Source organism: Prionailurus viverrinus, chromosome C2 (genome assembly GCF_022837055.1).
Source record: "Prionailurus viverrinus isolate Anna chromosome C2, UM_Priviv_1.0, whole genome shotgun sequence".
NCBI classification, from domain to species: domain Eukaryota; kingdom Metazoa; phylum Chordata; class Mammalia; order Carnivora; family Felidae; genus Prionailurus; species Prionailurus viverrinus.
The window spans coordinates 76,238,130-76,258,657 of NC_062569.1; the positions used below are offsets into that span (position 1 = coordinate 76,238,130).

The 20,528-nt window shown below is 48.2% G+C and overlaps 3 protein-coding genes across 3 annotated transcripts in view; 2 read left to right on the forward strand and 1 right to left on the reverse strand.

Annotated features, from left to right (window-relative positions):
- LOC125175102 (EEF1AKMT4-ECE2 readthrough transcript protein) overlaps positions 1–4,476 on the forward strand; it is a 32,039-nt gene extending 27,563 nt beyond the window's left edge. Inside the window, exons 12-19 of the mRNA XM_047875403.1 lie at positions 909–1,007; positions 1,110–1,187; positions 1,699–1,802; positions 2,004–2,114; positions 2,240–2,307; positions 2,470–2,660; positions 2,777–2,872; positions 3,591–4,476. Coding sequence (XP_047731359.1) covers positions 909–1,007; positions 1,110–1,187; positions 1,699–1,802; positions 2,004–2,114; positions 2,240–2,307; positions 2,470–2,660; positions 2,777–2,872; positions 3,591–3,767 — 924 coding nt within the window. The 3' untranslated portion in view covers positions 3,768–4,476. The remainder of the gene's footprint in view (positions 1–908; positions 1,008–1,109; positions 1,188–1,698; positions 1,803–2,003; positions 2,115–2,239; positions 2,308–2,469; positions 2,661–2,776; positions 2,873–3,590) is intronic.
- Positions 4,477–10,108: 5,632 nt separating this feature from the next.
- Positions 10,109–19,322, forward strand: PSMD2 (proteasome 26S subunit ubiquitin receptor, non-ATPase 2). The gene is made up of 21 exons (XM_047875988.1): positions 10,109–10,287; positions 10,747–10,803; positions 11,157–11,321; positions 12,216–12,337; positions 12,501–12,725; positions 13,014–13,172; positions 13,329–13,473; positions 13,659–13,719; positions 14,226–14,372; positions 14,542–14,648; positions 14,848–14,975; positions 15,200–15,287; positions 16,067–16,229; positions 16,349–16,450; positions 16,860–17,005; positions 17,260–17,343; positions 17,573–17,741; positions 17,831–17,925; positions 18,144–18,270; positions 18,710–18,828; positions 18,981–19,322. Exons 1-21 carry the CDS (start codon positions 10,153–10,155, stop codon positions 19,161–19,163), a joined length of 2,727 nt encoding a protein of 908 aa, XP_047731944.1. The 5' UTR covers positions 10,109–10,152; the 3' UTR covers positions 19,164–19,322.
- LOC125174472 (ubiquitin-like protein FUBI) lies at positions 19,313–20,331 on the reverse strand. Its single transcript, XM_047874002.1, has 2 exons — positions 19,930–20,331; positions 19,313–19,342 (listed from the first exon to the last, which is right to left on the reverse strand). The coding sequence occupies exons 1-2, from the start codon at positions 20,329–20,331 to the stop codon at positions 19,313–19,315; spliced, it is 432 nt and encodes a 143-aa protein (XP_047729958.1).
- Between the last annotated feature and the right edge of the window lie 197 nt (positions 20,332–20,528).

Consider the following 20,528-nt stretch of genomic DNA (forward strand, 5'->3'; position numbering starts at 1 on the left):
AGAAAAATAATACTTATTATTTATTAGGAGATGATAATGAATGTGCTTAAAGTATTATCTACAAGACTGTTTATTGCAGGGTGGTTTATAATAGGTGAAAATGAAAACAACTTAAATGTCTAATCATAGGGGACTGGAAGAAAGATTGTGGTTAGAGTGGGTTGTGAGGCAGCCTTAAAGCTCATGATATAGTGTTAAGTGAAAAGAAGTAGCTTACAAAATATATGTATTTTACACAATATAATTCTGTGTTATATATGTATACCTGGGCAGGGAAAGACACTCAAAGTATATAATCAAAATGTTAAGAGGGCTTATCTCTGAGTGATGGTGTTATAAGTGGTCTATATTCTTCTTCAACTTTTCTCAATTTCCCAAATTTTCTTTTTTCTTTTTCTTTTTTAAGTTTTCTTTATTTATTTAGAGAACGTACACACATGTAGGGAGGGGTAGTGAGAGAGGGAGAGAGAGAATCCCAAGTGGGCTCCATGCTGTCAGCACAGAGCCAGATGCAGGGCTCGATCCCACGAACCATGAGATCATGACCTGAGCCAAGATCAAGGGTTGGCCACTTAACCAACTGAGCCACCTGGATGCCCCTAATTTCCCAAATTTTCTGCTCTTAATGCCTTTCTTTCATTTTCAGATAAAAATCAATGTACTGTATTAAATTATATTTCTTCAGTTAACTTATTGTCAGTTAAAATTCTTGATCAATGAGAAAAAGAGCCACCCACCATCTCAGCACCTTCACAAATAGTGTTTCCTTTTCATCTTCCCAAGATGCTCAGCCTTATTTCGAGAGTCTGGGCACTCCCCTGGAAGGACAGGGATGGGACACTAGGGTGGACAGGGAGAAAGAACGCATCAGTGTGAGTGGAAGCCGACTTGTGCCTGCTCCCTCGCAGGCTGAGGGGATGATCAGCGAGATCCGGAGTGCCTTCGAGGAGGCCCTGGGGCAGCTGGTTTGGATGGATGAGAAAACCCGCCGGGCAGCCAAGGAGAAAGTGAGCCGTAGCAAGGGTTGGGGCGCCATCTTCAGGTGGGGATGGAGGACACAGTTTTTTGGAGGGAGACTGGGGAGGGAAACCCTAACCTAGTCTCTTCAGGCAGATGCCATCTATGATATGATTGGTTTCCCGGACTTCATCCTGGAGCCCAAAGAGCTGGATGATGTTTATGACGGGGTGAGTACTTCTGCTCACTAGTGCTGAATTTCATCTTAGGGGAGCGGGGATGGGGGCTCTATTCTTGGCTCAGTAATTGGGGCTCAAACACTGGGAGGGAAGGAGGTGGTTTTTGGTTCCTTTCAGAGGCAAGTATGGGCAACTGACATTGTTCAAATGCTGGCTCTGTGCCAGGCCACAGGCCAGGGATGGGTGGAATGCAGTGTTCACAAATCCTGTTTCTACTTCTACCTAACTGGGTAACCTTGAACAAGTTATGTAACTTCTCTGGGCCTCAGTGTCTTCATTTGTAATATGGGGATCCTAGTAGTACCTACCTCATAGCGTTGTTGTGAGAATAGAAGGAGGTAGTATGTAAATATTGGTGATTCTTATTTCTTAAATATTTTGCTCTTACTTTGCAGTTGAGGAAACAGAGGCTTAGAGAGGTGCTAATTAGTAGCCAAACTGGGACTATTATCTTTTCCAACATGTTGTCTTGCTTGCTTTCTGCTTCTCACCACTCCCACAGTATGAAGTCTCTGAAGATTCCTTTTTCCAGAACATGTTGAATTTGTACAATTTCTCTGCTAAGGTGATGGCTGACCAGCTCCGCAAGCCTCCCAGCCGGGACCAGTGAGAATGGGGGGGGGGGGGGGGGCTGTAGACGCTTGGGGCAGCAGGAGAGCTAGGGGAGATTTCCATGGCTGGGGAAGGGGGTGGCAAGACATTTCAACCAGAGGCGCAAGGTCTTTGCAGGAGATAGGTCAAGGCTGCTGGGCTGGGAGGGGCATCAGGAGAGTCAGGAGCCTCAGCCTCTCCCTTTTGCTCTCCCAGGTGGAGCATGACGCCCCAGACGGTGAATGCCTACTACCTTCCAACCAAGAATGAGATCGTCTTCCCCGCTGGCATCCTGCAGGCCCCCTTCTACACCCGGAACCACCCCAAGTGTGTCTGAGGCAGGAGGGGCTGGGTCCTGCGGCTTGGGCCTGAGGATGAGCTGAGCGCAGGGCTGGAGGTGGGATCCAGAAGTTCCCCTACCATGTCCTCATGCAGCATTCCTCACCTACCAGGGCCCTGAACTTTGGTGGCATCGGCGTGGTGATGGGCCATGAGTTGACACATGCCTTTGATGACCAAGGTAGAGGCCCACAGAGTTGCCCCCTCCAGCCTAGAATTCCTGGTGGTTCTTGCGAGGCCTTGGGATATTGGGAGCAGGCCACACGGACCCTGGAGTCTGTGGACTAGGGCTGGTGGAAGGCTGCTCTGGTCTTGGTGTGGTGCAAAGGTTAGTTCTTCTCAGGGCGCGAATATGACAAGGAAGGGAACCTGCGGCCCTGGTGGCAGAATGAGTCACTGGCAGCCTTCCGGAATCACACGGCTTGCATGGAGGAGCAGTACAGCCAGTACCAGGTCAATGGGGAGAGGCTCAACGGCCGCCAGACGCTGGGGGAGAACATCGCTGACAACGGGGGACTTAAGGCTGCCTATAACGTGAGTGGCCTCGTGGGCCTCTGGTGGCCGAGGCTCACCCACCCTGGGGGACATGGGCAGCGGGTGGAGGTGGTGGGCTACCCTGATGGCCTTGCCCGTCCTGTGCCTGACCCCAGGCTTACAAAGCGTGGCTGAGAAAGCACGGGGAGGAGCAGCAGTTGCCGGCTGTGGGGCTCACCAATCACCAGCTCTTCTTTGTGGGATTTGCCCAGGTATTGCCCTCCTAGGAGGCCTGGGGCCTGCCCCTCTCCCGCTCCCTCCTGGGCATGTCATTAGAAGTCTGGGGCATGCAGGAAAGGGACTGGGAAATAGGGCTGAAGTTGGGGTATGGAAGGTGGTCTGGGAAGGCCTGGTGCCCAGAGCTTCTCAGCTGGGGCTTGTGAAAGCATGCAGAGAGGCCTGAGGAAGGAGAACTCTTCAGGCTTTTGCAGATCTCAAAGGGCGAGGCTGTCCTGCTTGAGGGGCGGCAGGTAGGGAGCAGGATTGATCCCTGCCATGTTCCTGTGAGGTGGCTGTGGAGGAGGCAGCTGAAGCTTGGGGACAAAGTGGCTCATCCAGGGCTACCCAGGAATAAAGGAAATGGCAGAGCAAGTCTCCTTGCTCAGGGTCTCCTGAAGGTACTTTGCACTCCGGCAGGCAGCCTCTGGGGGCCATGCTTCTTCCCCTCGGATGCATCCAATCTGGGCAACCCACTGTCCAGGGCACCTCTGAAAGGCCTTCAAGGAGTTTGGGAGGGAGGGCGTGCTTCCTTCCTTTGGTGCTGATAGCAAGGGGTTATAGCTGAGATCCTGGGTGTGGGCTGGAGACCTCTTGAGCAGAGAGGCTGGGGGTAGTGGTGGTTTGCGTCCCCGGGATGGCTCGGCTGCAGCCAAGTCTGTGGCCCTGCCCGCACTAGACACCATATGTCCCCGTGTCTGTCCTGGCCTGCAGGTGTGGTGCTCAGTCCGCACACCCGAGAGCTCTCACGAGGGGCTGGTGACCGACCCCCACAGCCCTGCCCGCTTCCGCGTGCTGGGTACTCTCTCCAACTCCCGTGACTTCCTGTGGCACTTCGGCTGCCCTGTCGGCTCTCCCATGAACCCAGGGCAGCTGTGTGAGGTGTGGTAGACGTGGGACTGGGGAGAATTGGCTGGCTGTTGCCAGGGCCTGGGGCAGCTCGCCGGGCAAGGATGTTCGCTCCAGGTTTAGAGAGGTCAAATGCCAGCTCCTCACCACAGGTGACGTGAGTCCCGGTCCTCCCTCAAACACCACATTGTGCCTCTGCTTTGGGGGTACCCCTGCCTCCAGCGGAGCCCCCACCATTCACTGTGACATCCTTCCATGTCACCCTGCCTGGAAGAGGCCTGGGTGGGGGGCACCAGTTCCCGCAGGAAGGAGTCTGCCTCTTCTGGTCCTAAGATCACTTGACTTGGTGGCCTTGGGACCTGCTGTGCCTGCTGTACTCTGACCACACAGGGTCTGGGGTGCTGTGCCTCCCATGCTTCTCCCAGAGGCTCACTCAGTGTCCACTTGGGAGTGGATTCAGCTCCTTTCAGCTCCCCCTCAGGGGCTGCCCCCCACCCCATGTTCCTCATGCTGCTGCTCCCAATACTCCTGCCAACCCTCATTGACAGACCAACTGTACTCAGCTCTTAGTGGAAGCCTGAGGGCCTTTACAAGCCCTCCTGCTGCATCCTGGTTTCCCTGGGCTCAGGGGACGTATGTGTGGTGTGTATGTATAGGGGATGCTGGTTCCTGTGTCTTGGGGCACAAGTCTTAGGGGATGACTATCTTCCCTGGCCCAAGCAGAAAAGCAGATAGAACAGGGAGAGAGAAAGATAGAGTTTATTTTTACAGGGGAGAGGGTGGGGAGGGAGGGGTCTTGGCCCTGTAGGACCCTGTGCAAATAAATAGACAGACATCAGTCAGCCTGTCTCTTCCTTCAGTCCTGTTTTCATTTATTCATTTACTCATTCCACCAACATTTATCAAGCACCTTCTATATGCCAGGCACGCTTCTAGACACTCATTTACTCAGTCGCCAGACACAGGGGATGGAAATATGAAGCCCCAAGAAGACAGAGAAAGAGAGTCAGGATGAAAGAATGGAATGAAGTTGAGTTTGGCCGGGTGGAGTACTTTCTCTGGTGGTCATATCTTCATCACTGGAAGGATTTGCCACTGCCCTCCACTGGTGCATGCAGCCAGGCCTAACACTGAGTCTGGGTAACTACTGAGCCAAGGTCAGCTTGGAAGATGGGTGGCCCTTACCCTACAGTGGAGGAAAGCCCTGGCCAAGGTAGCATGCCATTCCCTGGAGCTCAGAACACTGTCTCTGCTTATGGCCAAGAAGACATGCATTTCTCCATAGCCTCAGTACTCCTGAGAGTCACTTACCCACCACACACCCCCATCAAGGCCTACCAAGAGTTAGGCAGAGACCGTGGGTCTGGCTGCCACCCTCCTGAGCAAGGGAGGGGAAAAGGAGCATTTATTGAATACCTCTTGTGTTCCAGGCACCTCTGCTAAGTGCCTCATTTTTTATTCATTCATTTATTAATTTATGCATTCATGGGTTTATTATTTTTTTTTAAAGCACATTTATTACCCACGGTGTGCCAGGCATGGGCGACGCAAAGATGAATAAGATGGTTCCTTCCCTCAGGAAGGATGGTTGTTCTACTGGTGGTTTCCCCTTCATGAGCTCATCTGATCCCCATAGCAACCATATTTTATAAGTGCTCCAGTTTCCATTTTACAGATCTAACCCTCAGTACTTCACTACCGTTAAAGAGGCCTGGATTGAAATTGAAGCTTGGAAAGCTGTAGGAGCTTGAGCTTGTTCCCTCTGACCTCCACGAGCCCCAGTTTCTTTGTCTGAAAAATGAGAACCAGAGCAAGACAGTGGAAAGAATCATCAGAGTTGCCTTTAAAACTCAGTGCTCTCCAAAGTCTAAACAGAGGTGTGTCTGTTGAGTGTGGAAGGGTAAGTGAAGCTCTGGCAGTGATTACTGCTGAGGCCCTGATCCCTGGGTATTGGCACATGTGCCCCACAGTCTGTGTCCTGTCCCCATAGAGAGCTGTATGTGGGCCCCTGTCATGTTACTTGGAGGTGCTGCCTGCTCAGAAAGGAAGACGGTGGCCTCGGGATCTCTAAGACCAAGGGAAAACGTGGCTGAGCCTCTGAAAGCAGGACTCTGGGAGAGACAGCAAAGTGTATTGGAGAGAAGAGGGCCATCATGCCTGGAGACCTGGTTCTGGTTCCAGCTCTGCCACTTCTTAGCAGTGTGACACTAGGCATGGCTCATGCCTGCTTCAGGGCTCAGTTTCCTTAGCAGTCTGTAAAACAAGTGGGTTGGATGAGATGATCTGTGGGGACCAGTTCAGTATTAGTGTTTTAAGCAGCGAATTCATGGGCTTAGCAAATATTCAGAAATATTAGGAAGTAACATGTGAAGTTTGGGTGTTGCACAGAGAATGAGATCTATAATGTCAGAGATCATAATGGGTGAGGAGAGAGGGTTGGCAGCTCTTCCCTTTACATCTGATTTCAGAGGCCAGTTTAGGATGCTGACTAGTGGGCCACTGTGGCAGTGAAGCTCCATATGTGCAAAAAGGCCAAAGGTCAGCTTTCATTTACTAAGTCCCTATTTTGCTAAGCTGGTTCTAAGTACTTTAAAATCATCTCATTAAATTCCCACAACAACTTATAAGAAGGTTCTGTAATTGTCTCTATTTTACAAGTGGAGAAACTAAGGAAAAAATTAGGTAATTTCCAACGTCAGATAAGACAGATTGCATTAAAGTCAGACTCGGAGCTCAGATGCTCTTAATCACCACCATTTAGTCTTCTAGGTCGTGACTGAGTTTAGACTCATGTGTAAACATCTGTCTTCTGGTCAATGTCACTGCACTTCTGTGTCAGACCATCACCAGCAGGTGCATTTCCATGCCATCTAGCTACCCTGGGCCAGGCATATGAGACAACCAGGCAGCTGCAGGGAACCTAAACACATGTTGAGTTGAAATTAAGCCAGGTAGCACCTGTTTGTTGAACACTCTGCAGGTGCTTGGTTCCAGAGGCAAGGCAAGGTGAACATCAGGTAACAGATGTAATCTTCACCCTTAGTGGCCCTGACAAATTGATGAATATGCATCTGTGATATGCTCTGATGTGTTAAGGCGGAAGGGGAAATAAAGTATACTGCTCCCAGGTGGACACATGAGAACAGTTGTTGGTAAGGTGCTAGGCCATCCCCTACACTGTCCCGTTGAGAAGTCTGACTAATTTTCATGCCCGATAAGGCAACATATGCCAAACAATATGATTTCACACTTGGTAGCATTCTGAAAATTTTAGGTTGGAAGAGAGTCCCTGATAAAATAAGCAGTTTCAGCGGGCCTATCATGATTCACAAATGGAGAATCCAAACAATTAAAAAAAATTTTTTTAAATGTTTATTCTTTGAGAGAGAGAGAGAGAGAGAGAGCAGGGCAGAGAGAGATGGAGACACAGAATCTGAAGCAGGCTCCAGGCTCTGAGCTGTCAGCACAGAGCCCAACATGGGGCTTGAACCCATGAACCGTGAGATCATGATCTGAGCCGAAGTTGGACGCTTAACCGACTGAGCCACCCAGGCGCCCCGCCAGTTTCTTGATGCCCAGCTCTGAGCTCCAAAGAGACTCCTAATGGGCCATTATTTTACATAAAGATGACCTGAAGCTGAATGCAAAATGAATTCATTCATTCAATAAATATTTGTCAAGGCTTACCACAAGCCAGGCATTAGGTTGGTGCTAGGGGCTAAAAGATGAATAAGAAGCAGTTCTTGTCTTCTAACAGCTCAAAATCTAGAGAAAGAGAGATATGTATCAAGCATGGTGGGGGGCAAGAAATGAAAAACTTGAAGAATAGAACAGGAAAAGCTTCTTATGTAACATTGAGCTGGAGTACAGAGGATGGGAGAATTGCTAGCTGAAAAACAGTGAAGGGCATTCTATACAGAAAGAATAGCCATGTGAAAAGGCCAATCATCTTGAAGGGGCAGGGCATGTTCAGAAATGGTGAAAGGTTTAGGATGATCAGGTGAAAGGCGCATGATGAAAGGTGAGAGTCCAGAGAAGGGAAGTTGTAACAGTGCTTATGAAAAGAGGAGGCTGTAACATCCACTGTCAGTCCTGGGAATTAAAAGTCAGAAGGGCCACAATGCAATCTATTTGAGAAATATCACACAAAGAATGTAGCAACCCAGTGGATACAGTGCAATGCAGTGTCCTGCCAGGAGCACTTCTGGTGTTATGTAAATCATGCTTTGGGTCGAATGGTTTTCAAAGGAGTGGAACCATACACAAGATGTGTAGCTCTATAGCTCAAGCCATGAGTTTGGGGGTAGTAGCATGGGTGGCTTATGGATGCAGTTTGCAGGAAGGTGGTAGGAAGGGACAGGTGATGGGATGCCCTTAATTAGAGAGCAATGTGGCCACAAGGCTGGGAGTTCGGCCAAATGATAGGAAGGAGTGTTTCTAAGAGGGCAATTTGATGGAAAAGAAGTTTGAGGCAGGACATCAATATTATCACGGGGCCTTGGAAATAATTGGCAGACATTTATATTTGGCTAGAGAGGATTGGGGACTTGTGTAGTTGGAAGTGGGGAGCAGGGGACAACCATGTTTATTTCAGTCTTGAAGATTTGAGGTAGTTGGAAAATGACAATTGGCTCCTTTCCAGTTGCCAGGCACCCAGCTAGGCACTTTATATACATTGTCTTATTTCATTTTCAACACACAGCTTACAAGGGAGATACTTTATTACCCACATTTCATGGAGACAGAAACCTGTCTGAGAGAGGTTAGAGAGCTTGCCTAAGTATCACAGCTAGTGAAGGGCAGAATGTGGTTTTAAATACCAGGTCTGTTGCTCTCTAAAGCTTATGTTCTCTTACCCCCTTCCCCCTGCCCCCTGCAACTTTTTATTTTGAAACATTTCAAACCTATAAAAAAGTTGAAACATAGTACAATAAACATCCATTTACTTTTCATCTGGAGGCACTAGCCATTAATGGCCTGTGCTTTGTGTGTATCACCCCATCTCCTCTAAGGTACTGGTTGGGATGTGACTGGTATAAAAGACAAAATCTGAGATCTGATAGAAGGAAGTCATGGAAAAAGGAGAGATTTAGGAGAAATACGTCTACAAATGACTGAAGAAAGCATGACAATGTATGGACATCTTGAAGCCACAGATAGACTAGGCAGAACAGCTATGGACTGCCCAACTTCGTTCAGCAGACCAGAGCTAGTCATTGGTGATGGAAATGGAAGGTCATCCCCAGAATCCAACCACTGAGTGAAGAAAGCAATAGGTTTTAAAATAGGCTTCAGATCTTTACATTTATATCTATACAAATATTCAGCCAACATTCTTTCAGAGCTAGCCACACTGTGCTAGATGTTTTGTTTTTTTTTAAACAAACATTTTCTGCATTCTTTAATGCCCCAGAACCCAGAATAAAGACCCCAGGCCAAATGGTAAGTGTTCCCACCAGATGAAGGGGGCTTCCTCTTCTTTCACCTTCTAGATGCATACACGTGGTCCAAGAAGAAGAAGAAACATGGAGGTTTGCTTGAAATAATTACCAGCTTGGAAGACTGAATGATCAAGGTTCAAATCCTGATTCTACTACTTACTATATGATTTCTTCTGTAAAATGGACATAACCTTACCAAATTCAAAAGGCTGTGAGAACGTCATGTATCATTCAAAACCACTCCTGACATAAACAGTGACCTTCGCACGCCTTCCAAATCGTAACAGAGAGAGGAAGACCAAAAGACTGACTGAAGTTTGCGCAAAGACCTTGTCTTGATCTGGTTTTAGTTCCAGAATTTAGCATTGGAGTATAGGGCTATATTTATTGATTTCTACTCGAAATGGCTCCACAGGTGGATTTAAGATTTATCGTATTTTAAGGTAATGTTAGAGCACTCTCCTTCAACCGGGGGGAGAATGTTATGAGGTTAATATTCCGCCATGGTGTGGGTGTGTGGGGAGGCAGTAGATATAGATTACAGATTTCACACAGTGCGGGATTTGAAGAATCTCGTCCGTCTGTCCCACTACGGAGCCAACTGGGGTGTCACTGTGTGTACTATTCACACCGCTATGAGGAGACCTATGAACGGTTTCGTCGGCTCTGAACTTGTTCAGCTCCTACCACAGCTAGCTGGCCCGGATCGAAGACCGCGGTCGCGTGGCATTCAGGAAACTCCCGGTCCAAACCCAGGCCGCGCCTAAGACGCGCTGGGGGCTGGAAATTGTAGTTTTCGGGCGACTTCCGTGGGCGGGGTCCGAGGGCTGGGACTCCCACGCCGCGGGGGTGAGTGGGTTGTAGCGGCGTTTCCGGTCGCCTGCTGGCTCAGGAGGAGGAGCTCTGTGGGCCACCCGCGCAAGGCCGTATGGGAAACGGGGCGGTGCGAGCGGTGCGCGCGCAGCAGGCCGGTAGTGGCTGTGGAGATGGAGGAGGGTGGCCGGGATAAGGCTCCGCTGCAGCCCCAGCAGCCTCCGGCGACGGCACCGGGCATCGCGGACGAGAAGCCGGGCGGCAAGGAGCGGCGGGATGCTGGCGACAAGGACAAAGAGCAGGAGCTGGTGAGGCGCAGCCCTGGGAGCAGGCGGAGGAGGCCGCGGGGCTGAGTCACGGCGGCTCCGCAGGCCTTGGGCCCGACTCCCAACGGCCCCGCAGCGTCTGGGAGAGGGCGGATGGGGCGACCCTCGGGACTCCTGGCGCTCAGCCTCTCTGCCCCTCATCCTCCATTCTGCGCTGTGTCGCCTTCGCCGACGTCACCAGTACTCACCACCGACTTGTGAGATGGGCCCGGGGAGGTCATGTCACCCCTATATTTTAGTACTACATTCACGCAGCCTGGCCCAGAAGCCAGGTTGCCTTCTTTCCTGCCTTCCAGCCAGAGTGCCATTCCTCCTCTCTTTTCGTGTCCACCTGGTCCCTCCTAAGGAGGCAGGTTCACTCTCTACCTGCCCCAGGGTGAATGGGAGGAGGATGTGTTTGGGATTCCTTCTCTTGATGAACTTCTTCCCCCAACCCTTCAGTCTGAGGAGGACAAACAACTTCAGGATGAACTGGAGATGCTCGTGGAACGACTGGGGGTGAGTCATGATGTTGACACGAGTGGGTACATATTTGGATCTTTGCTGCATGTTGCTTCATTCCATTTTGGGGCAACAATTTCTATGTGAGGTATAGGGAAAGATGGACTGTTTAGGGTTAGCGTTATGGTGATGTTGTGAGAGAGGAGAATTACAAAGGATATTTGGAAGATTGTGTAGCTTACTACAAACTCTCAACTGGGATCATTTGTTTTTGTACCAGGCAGTGAGCAGGGAGTTGGGGAATCACAGATGAATAAGACAGTCACTTTCCTAGGGGAGTTGGTAAACACCTGTGTTTGACTTGAGAGATGTGGCTTCTTCTTGTCTGAGCCCTAACATCTCCTGAGCAGGAGAAGGACACATCTTTGTACCGACCAGCCCTCGAGGAACTGCGGAGGCAAATCCGATCTTCTACAACTTCCATGACTTCAGTGCCCAAGCCTCTCAAATTTCTGCGTCCACACTATGGCAAACTGAAGGAAATCTATGAGAACATGCCCCCTGGGGAGAATAAGGTAAAACGGTTTCAGAAGCTGGTGGAGGTCTAGCTTAGGAATTCCTTTTCATCTAGACCATGGGGCTCATGGTGAGTCACAGGAAGCCTAACGGACCTGAGATCTGAGCTAGTTGAACACAGTTGATCATGCCAGTATGTTTTTTACTGGGATAAAAGCTAACAGGAGGATTGCCTTCTCAGAATACACTGTTTTCTGTCATTTATGGTGGATCTTGGGTTTTCTTTTTCATGATCTGTTGTTTTTCTTTAGAGTACTCTCTGTGCCCAGGGTGGGTCTCAAACTCACAACTCTGAGATCAAGAGTCACATGCTCTACTGACTGAGAGGCACCCCTCATGATCTATTTTTAACTTATATTTAACTTTGATCTTTCTGTTTCCTTCATATCCCATGTGCATTCACTTGTTTTATTTCTAAAATAAACCCCTCGTTGAGTCACTTCTCTGTCTAATGGTGGGCCTAATCCAGGAAATCTTCAGTTCTCACCTAGACAACTGCAGCCGTCTAACTGGCTGCCTTCCTTTTGTTCGTGACTTATACAGTTTTTCTTTCGTATAGCAGCCACAATGGTCTTTCTAGATTGTGAAAATCTTTTCTTCTTAAAACCTTTTAATAGTTCATTATTGCAGCTAGAATAAACTTTAGAGCCTCCATCTTTTTCCATTCTCTCCTTGTTATCATTCTTCAGCCATGTTGGTTTAAAAGGGAGATAGCAACACTAACCTTAGGCTTATCTTGAGCCTTAGCTTAGATATAAAGTATGTAAATTTCTAATACAGAGATTGGTGAAGAGTTACAACTTAATTGGAGAGATAGTGACCTTAGCCTTGACTCCATAATGTCCCACTACCCTCACCCTGGACTTGACTTTAAAGCACTGGTTTCTTTGTAGCGTTTTGCTGCTGACATCATCTCTGTTCTGGCTATGACCATGAGTGGGGAACGTGAGTGTCTCAAGTATCGGCTGGTGGGCTCCCAAGAGGAATTGGCATCATGGGGTCATGAGTATGTGAGGTAAGACCTTTCTTTCTTGAGAATCTAAAAGCGTTTTGAGACACAATTCTGAGTTCTGTCTTGGAGTACCTGTGTATTGCGTTTCCCAAATACTGAATTCCTTGAACCATAGAAATGCTTCCTGTGAAGTTGTGCCCCCTTAATGGTCTGGGCCTATCCATAGGCATCTCGCAGGGGAAGTGGCTAAGGAGTGGCAGGAACTAGATGATGCGGAAAAGACACAGCGGGAGCCACTGCTGACCCTGGTGAAGGAGATCGTCCCCTACAACATGGCCCACAACGCGGAGCACGAGGCCTGTGACCTGCTCATGGAAATTGAGCAGGTAGACATGCTGGAGAAGGACATTGATGAGAATGCATATGCCAAGGTCTGCCTCTATCTTACCAGGTAAGTGAACATGGTAGGGATGGGTAGTAGGCCTACCCTCCCCAGTATTTCTCTCTCAGTTGTGATTTCTCTGTTCTCTCAGAGCATCTTTAGCATCGGGCTGCTGTTGATTTGTTGATGTCTGTGAGCTTCTTGAGGACAGAGACTTATGTCTCTTTAGTAGTCTAGCATGTAGCATAATGCCTGGGATACAGTAGGCATTTAGTATTTATTTTGGATAAGTGAATTAAATGGGGTAAATGAATGTTCCAGAACTTCCTGACTCCTTTGTTATTTCTATCTCTGTAGCTGTGTGAATTATGTGCCCGAGCCTGAGAATTCTGCACTACTGCGCTGTGCTTTGGGTGTGTTCCGAAAGTTCAGTCGCTTTCCTGAAGCTCTGAGATTGGCATTGATGCTCAATGACATGGAGCTGGTAGAAGATATCTTCACCTCCTGCAAGGACGTGTATGTAGAGAGGAAGTTGGCAAAGGAAGACATGAGCTCATGGATGGGGCATTTGTATGAAGAGCTGGGACCTGTAGTTTCTGGTTAAGGCTGGAGGGGCTTTTCAGTCCCCTTAGTGGACTAGGGCTGAGCTGATATGATGGCTCTCTCCCACAGGGTAGTACAGAAGCAGATGGCATTCATGCTTGGCCGTCATGGGGTGTTTCTGGAGCTTAGTGAAGACGTGGAGGAGTATGAGGACCTGACAGAGATCATGTCCAATGTGCAGCTCAACAGCAACTTCTTGGCATTAGCTCGGGAGGTGAGACCCTTTGCCCTTTTCCATCAAGGCTTTTTTTTGGTTGTGGTTCTACTCGTCATTTCACCTCCCTGACTATAACTTTAACTAGATTCTCATTGGTTAGAATTGCTATTCAGTGGGAAAGCAGAAGGGGACAGTTGGGGGAGTAGTGGGGGAACAGTTGTGACCCTCTGACTTCTCTTCAGCTGGATATTATGGAGCCCAAGGTGCCTGATGACATCTATAAAACCCATCTAGAGAACAACAGTGAGTAGCCATCTCCATGTGTGTGAGGACTGGAGAATTATTATTATTTTTAAATGCTTCTTTCTTTTTTCTTTTCTTTTTTTTTTTCTTTCTTACAGAAAGAGCAAGCAAGGGAGGGGCAGAGAGAGAGGGAGACAGAATCCCAAGCAGGCTTCATGCTATCAGCACAGAGCCTGATGTGGGGCTCAAACTCATGAACTGTGAAATCATGACTTGAGCCGAAACCAAGAGTCAGATGCTTAACTGGTTAACTGAGTCACCCAGGCACCCCAGGACTGGAGGATTCTTAATTATGAACCTCGTATTTGGAGTGGTGGCTTTGTCCAATGTATTTATCCCTTAGAGCTAAGAGTTCCTATGTAACCTTTTCTCCAGGTCACTGTTGGGGGCATAGACAGAGGATTCTAAGGGGCCGGTTCAGAGCCAGAGACCAGCCACCATGCTGTGTTCCTTTATTGTGCTACTCTAAACCTTTCTGCCTTTCCTTTCATTTCCCTCCTGTGCAGGATTTGGGGGCAGTGGCTCTCAAGTGGACTCTGCCCGCATGAACCTGGCCTCTTCTTTTGTGAATGGCTTTGTGAATGCAGCCTTTGGTCAGGACAAGCTGCTGACTGATGATGGCAACAAATGGCTTTACAAGAACAAAGACCATGGTATAACTTTATGCCTACTTTATCTTTGTTTTGCTTTGGTCGCTTCTTTTGTCCTAGTTTCATGTGTTAATGTGATGGGTCCCCAGCGCAGTTTTTTAGAGAGCTCTTTGTAACAATTTTCTTAGAGTAGGATCATTTTGAGATTGATAGATTTTTTTCCTTGGTGTAGGAATGTTGAGTGCAGCTGCATCCCTTGGCATGATTCTGCTGTGGGATGTGGATGGTGGCCTCACGCAGATTGACAAGTACTTGTACTCCTCTGAGGACTACATCAAGGTTGGTCTGGTCTGGGCATAGCCTGATAATGGGGACATTCTCCTACCATGTTCTAGGGCCTCAAGGCCTCCCTTTCACTGGTAAGATCTCTCTGTTTTCAACTCCAGTTAAGGTGGAAGCTACAATGAAGTCCATGTTGTATCCTTTGTGGTGAGGAAGGTACAGTAGCCTGAGTGAAGAATCTATTTGCATTTTGCAGTCAGGAGCCCTTCTGGCCTGTGGCATTGTGAACTCTGGAGTCCGGAATGAATGTGACCCCGCACTAGCACTGCTCTCAGACTATGTTCTCCACAACAGCAACACTATGAGACTTGGTTCCATTTTTGGGTAAGGCTTCTTGCTTCTTCTGGTAGTACTTAACCTGTAAGCTTTGTGAAGACAGGAACTGGGTCCTTTTCATCTTTGTTTTGCCAAGACTACCACCATATCTGTTGAGTATTTGGCTCTTGGTGACTGTTGAAATGATGAATAAATGACCAGTCCTCTTTTTGTTCCTTCTTTGTCCTATCCTTGGTTGTGTGTCGGGGACTGCCTTTCCCTTGCTTTTGCAGGCTAGGCTTGGCTTACGCTGGCTCCAATCGTGAAGATGTGCTAACACTGCTGCTCCCTGTGATGGGAGATTCCAAGTCTAGTATGGAGGTGAGGAGAGGCTGTTGGACTTTTAGGGGAGGTAGGGAAGGTGCTCTGTGTCCTACCACTCTGTGATAAGTAATGAAAACTCTGTGTGTGTGTGTGTGTGTGTGTGTGTGTGTGTGTGTGTGAGTGTGCACGCACACATACGTGTGTATGGGGGTGATATGTGTCACTTCAATGAAATCTCTTGGAACTGGTGGTTCCACCTAGGTGGTGTTGAGGTTAAAGAGGTAACATTTTGGTATTGAGTTCCAGCCCTTGAGGTCCATGAGGAAGTACTCGGCTAGAGTGGGGAGTAGCTTAATCCAGCTTGGGGTGGCTGATTCTCATTCGTTGTTTTAGTCATTGGCCAACCTTAAGTTTTCTTAGTTGTGGAGAGTCATATCAGTAATAGATAAATTTAATATGGTGGCTAAAAGCATAGCTTTAGTCAGAAAGACCTCAGTTCAAATCTTGCCGCCTCTGCTTACAAGCAGTGTGATCTTGGACATGTTACCGAGTCTCTTTAGGTTACATTTTCTTCATCAATGAAAGAATAACAGTAGTAGGACCTGTTTCATGGGGTTATGAGAATTAAATGTTAATAGCGTACAGAGCAGTTGACGTGGCTGATAAATCATAAACATTCAGTGAATGGTTGCTCTTGTTATTTTGACATGCCATCAGAAAGGGATCACTACCTAGTGTGGTTACAGTGGCCTGAAGGAATTGGCTATCTTGAATCGAGGTAGGTATACAGCTACTTTAATAACTTACGTATATAATACTGATTCTCCTATTTCTAGGTGGCAGGTGTGACAGCTCTAGCCTGTGGAATGATAGCAGTGGGATCCTGCAATGGAGATGTTACTTCCACTATCCTTCAGACCATCATGGAGAAATCAGAGACTGAACTCAAGGACACCTATGCCCGTTGGCTTCCTCTTGGACTGGGCCTCAACCACTTGGGTGAGGGGATATCTCTCTGGGCAAAGGCTGACAGTAACTGGATACAGCAGAGGTCTTATGTGTTAGGCTGTGCTGGATGAAAGGAAGTGTCCTCTTGACTCCTTGAATTTGTCCTGTAGGGAAGGGTGAGGCCATCGAGGCAATCCTGGCCGCGCTGGAGGTTGTGTCAGAGCCATTCCGCAGTTTTGCCAACACATTAGTGGATGTGTGTGCCTATGCAGGTCTGTGTCTTTGTGCCTCTCCAGTGACTCCTTACTTCTCTCTTGGACCTTTTTTCAGACTTTTTTTCCTTTCTCAGTAGTCCTTTATTTATTTGTTTATTTTTAAGTTTATTTATCCTGAGAGAGAGGGAATATGCGCATGTGCATAGGGGAGCAGCAGAGAGAGAGGGAGAGGGAGAATCCCAGGCAAGCTCCATGCTGTTAGCACTGATCCCCATGTAGCGCTCAGTCACAACCGTAAGATCACGACATGAGCCCAAATCAAGAGTCAGAGGCTTAACTGACTGAGCCACCCAGGCGCCCTCTTTCTCTGGTTTGCTTTTGGATTCTTAACTTCTATTACTGGAATAAACTTTTCTTTGGTGCCTTCTCCTTTCTACTCTTTCTCACCCTTACCACCATGCTGCAGGCTCTGGGAATGTACTGAAGGTGCAGCAGCTGCTCCACATTTGTAGTGAACACTTTGACTCCAAGGAAAAAGAGGAAGACAAGGACAAGAAGGAAAAGAAGGACAAGGACAAGAAGGAAGCCCCTGCCGACATGGGAGCACATCAGGTTCTGTGCGCAACTGGGCACTCTCTGAGTCAGGCTCTGAGAAAAGATACCTGTGCAGAGGAGCTGGGTTTGGGTTTGTTTTACACACCCTGTGGGTGGCGCTGTGTATTGAGACAGGCATTAAGCAGGGTTCTATACATAAGGGTCAGGGTGTGCCCCCACAGGACAGTTTTTTTTTCTTACATGGGACTTGAGTCAAGGGTGAGCTTTTTGTTCCCTGAGCTTACTGGATTCCGGTGCCTCTTCGACTGCAGGGAGTGGCTGTGCTGGGGATTGCCCTTATTGCTATGGGGGAGGAGATTGGAGCAGAGATGGCATTACGAACCTTCGGCCACCTGGTGAGTATCACATGGAGGAGATTGGAATATCTACTGGTTTTGGTGCTGGGAGTTCCCCAGAGGAGACTTTCCTGATGGGTTTTCTCCTTTCTCCTGGTTGAGAAATAGTCTTTTTGCTATGCCCTTTCTGTAATATTTGATAAAGGCCTCTATTACCTATCAAGTCTCTTCCTATAACTGAGTTTGTACTGCTTTCTGTGATGCTCTTGTTACTCTCTTTTATCACCAGCTGAGATACGGGGAGCCAACACTCCGACGGGCTGTGCCTTTAGCACTGGCTCTAATCTCTGTTTCAAATCCACGACTCAACATCCTGGATACCCTAAGCAAATTCTCCCATGATGCTGACCCAGAAGTTTCCTACAACTCCATTTTTGCCATGGGCATGGTGGGCAGTGGTGAGTATCAGAAAAAGGTCAGAAAAAGAAGTAGCTTGAGGGAATGCTTGAGGCCCATTTTTCAACTCTGTAATGGTTAACATTTCCAGGTACCAATAATGCCCGTCTGGCTGCAATGCTGCGCCAGTTAGCCCAGTATCATGCCAAGGACCCCAACAACCTCTTTATGGTGCGCTTGGCACAGGTAAAGAATAGAACTGTTTTCCTTAAAGTGTGCCAAGGGAGGTATCCGTGGTGATGGAAGGGGGACATGTAGTGAATGACCTCAGGGGACTTTGAGTTCAGCCAGGAGGGAGTGTATGAATGAGTTGGGGTCTTTCTGTATGGCCAGGTTAGGTGATGTCTCCTCAGATGTGACCTTCACTTCTCTCTCTGTTGTTGTTGTTTTTTTTTCCCCCCCAGGGCCTGACACATTTAGGGAAGGGCACACTCACCCTCTGTCCCTACCACAGTGACCGGCAGCTTATGAGTCAAGTGGCAGTGGCGGGGCTGCTTACTGTGCTTGTCTCTTTCCTGGATGTCCGTAACAGTGAGTTCCTGTCAAGAGTCTCATACAGTGGCACATGACCCTGTCTCCACCCTTACCAGAGCCACCTTATAATTTAGGAGCAAGACTCCAAATTAGCTCTGTACCATTCTGGGTCCCAATGTTCTTTGGGCCTGTGATGGGCCTTATGGAGCTCATCTCCCACAGTTTTGATCTGGCTCAAAGAGATTGTTTTCAAGGATGAAGAGCTGATCCCAGTTTCTGCTCCAAAGTGACTGGGGGAAATTGATGATCAAGTCTGAAGGCTGTGGTAGAGTAAGGTGGGGGCATCTCTGGTTTGTAGTAGGGGTATATGAGGGGAGGAGTGTTGGTTCAGATGAACGACTGAGGGATTAGAGAGTCGGGGCTGGAGTGGAGTCCCAGGGTTCAGGCCAGGCCTGCCTTGATGCCTCTAACTGTTTGTCCCGTGTTCTTCCCTCAGTCATCCTAGGCAAATCACATTATGTATTGTATGGGCTGGTGGCTGCCATGCAGCCCCGAATGCTGGTTACATTCGATGAGGAGCTGCGGCCACTGCCGGTGTCTGTCCGTGTGGGCCAGGTGAGGGGTTGAACAGACGGGAGGGCTCTAGAACTTGGGGAACGCACACGTACCTGTTTCTCTGAAACTGGTATGGGCACTGGGTTGTTACTGCACTCCCATCTGCACACTCCCATCTGCTACACCCCCATTTCAATTTTCTCACCCTACAGGCAGTGGATGTGGTGGGCCAGGCTGGCAAGCCTAAGACTATCACAGGGTTCCAGACACACACAACCCCAGTATTGTTGGCCCACGGGGAGCGGGCAGAATTGGCCACTGAGGAATTTCTTCCTGTCACCCCCATTCTGGAAGGTTTTGTTATCCTTCGGAAGAACCCCAACTATGACCTCTAAGTAGCTACCAGGGACTCTGAGCTGCTACTGATAGGCCAGCGGGCCATGCTTCCTGTTGTCAGGCGTGTGCACTGCTCTAGACCTTTGGGGGAATTGGTACCTCCTGTTATTTTGTTACTGAGTGAGATAACTTTGTTGAATAAAGACCTTTATCCCTGAGGTCCCTCTATGTCTGTTTTCTGGGGTGTTGTGGCCAGAGGCCAGACTGGGGTGGGGAGTGGATGTGAAAAGGCATTGTTTATAGCAACTCTGAGCCGAGGCTAGCAGGGAAGCTGCCCTGAATGGAACAAATTAAACTCCATGCCTTTTTCCCCTCTTTCTTAGTCATCCTAAAATAGTGATTCATCTTTAGGGACATGGACCCCTAAGAAGCTGATAAGTGCAATGGATTGTCCTTCTAGGAAGATTTTAATACCAAAATTTAATACATTTAATACATTTTAATACTGTTACAAATAATATTTTGATACAAACTGTTACAAATAACTTTCTGAGGGGCTGTGTATCCCATCCCCACCCCCACTCCCACCCTGCCAATGCACATCCACCTCAAGCCCATCATTCACTGACTTTGGGTGAAGAATCCCTGTTCTAAGAAGCAGCAGAGTCGGCCTTACTTTCTAACTTCTCTGCTGCTAAATGAAAGGGATATATATATATATATACATACATATATATATGTATATATATATGTATGTATATGTATATACACATTTTTTCTTTTTTGACTGGACTGTGTGGCTTTATTGGGGAAAGCCAGGATTACAATGGATTTAAGACTTGGCATTGGGCCCTTCTTGCCAAAGGGGGGCACAATATTGACTAAGCTCTGGTTGTACTGCATCCACTGCTTGGCTCGGCTTGTCTTCTTTTTCTCCTGTTTGACCACTTTGGAAGTCTGCTGTCTTACTTTCCCAACATGGGCCAGGAGACCATGGACTTTACCTCCAAGCATGTGGCCAGCTACTTCCAGGGTGGTCAGAGCCTTCAGTCCACACTGATCTAGGGTAGCCTCATCCTCTAGGGGCATGCCTGCCAGAAGTACGACTTGATCTTCTGAAGCGATGCCCTCCAGAGAGGCTACATGAGCCTTGATCTGAGCAACCGTCTGTCTCCTGTCTGGTGACCTTGAGGTGTATAGCTCCCAGGCACAGACAAAGAGCTGCATGTCTGTGACTGAACAGCCAGGGACATTTTTATCTCCTGTGATCCTCTGTGCCTCTTGGAAGGCTTCTATTGGAGAGGTTTAGTCATGTTCACATCTACTGGGCTATCTTTGCAGAAACTGGATGTAAGAAAGCTTGACCCTGACTTTCCTCTTAGTGTAGCAGTGGGATAAAGGAGTGGCCTCCTTCCTGGGATGTA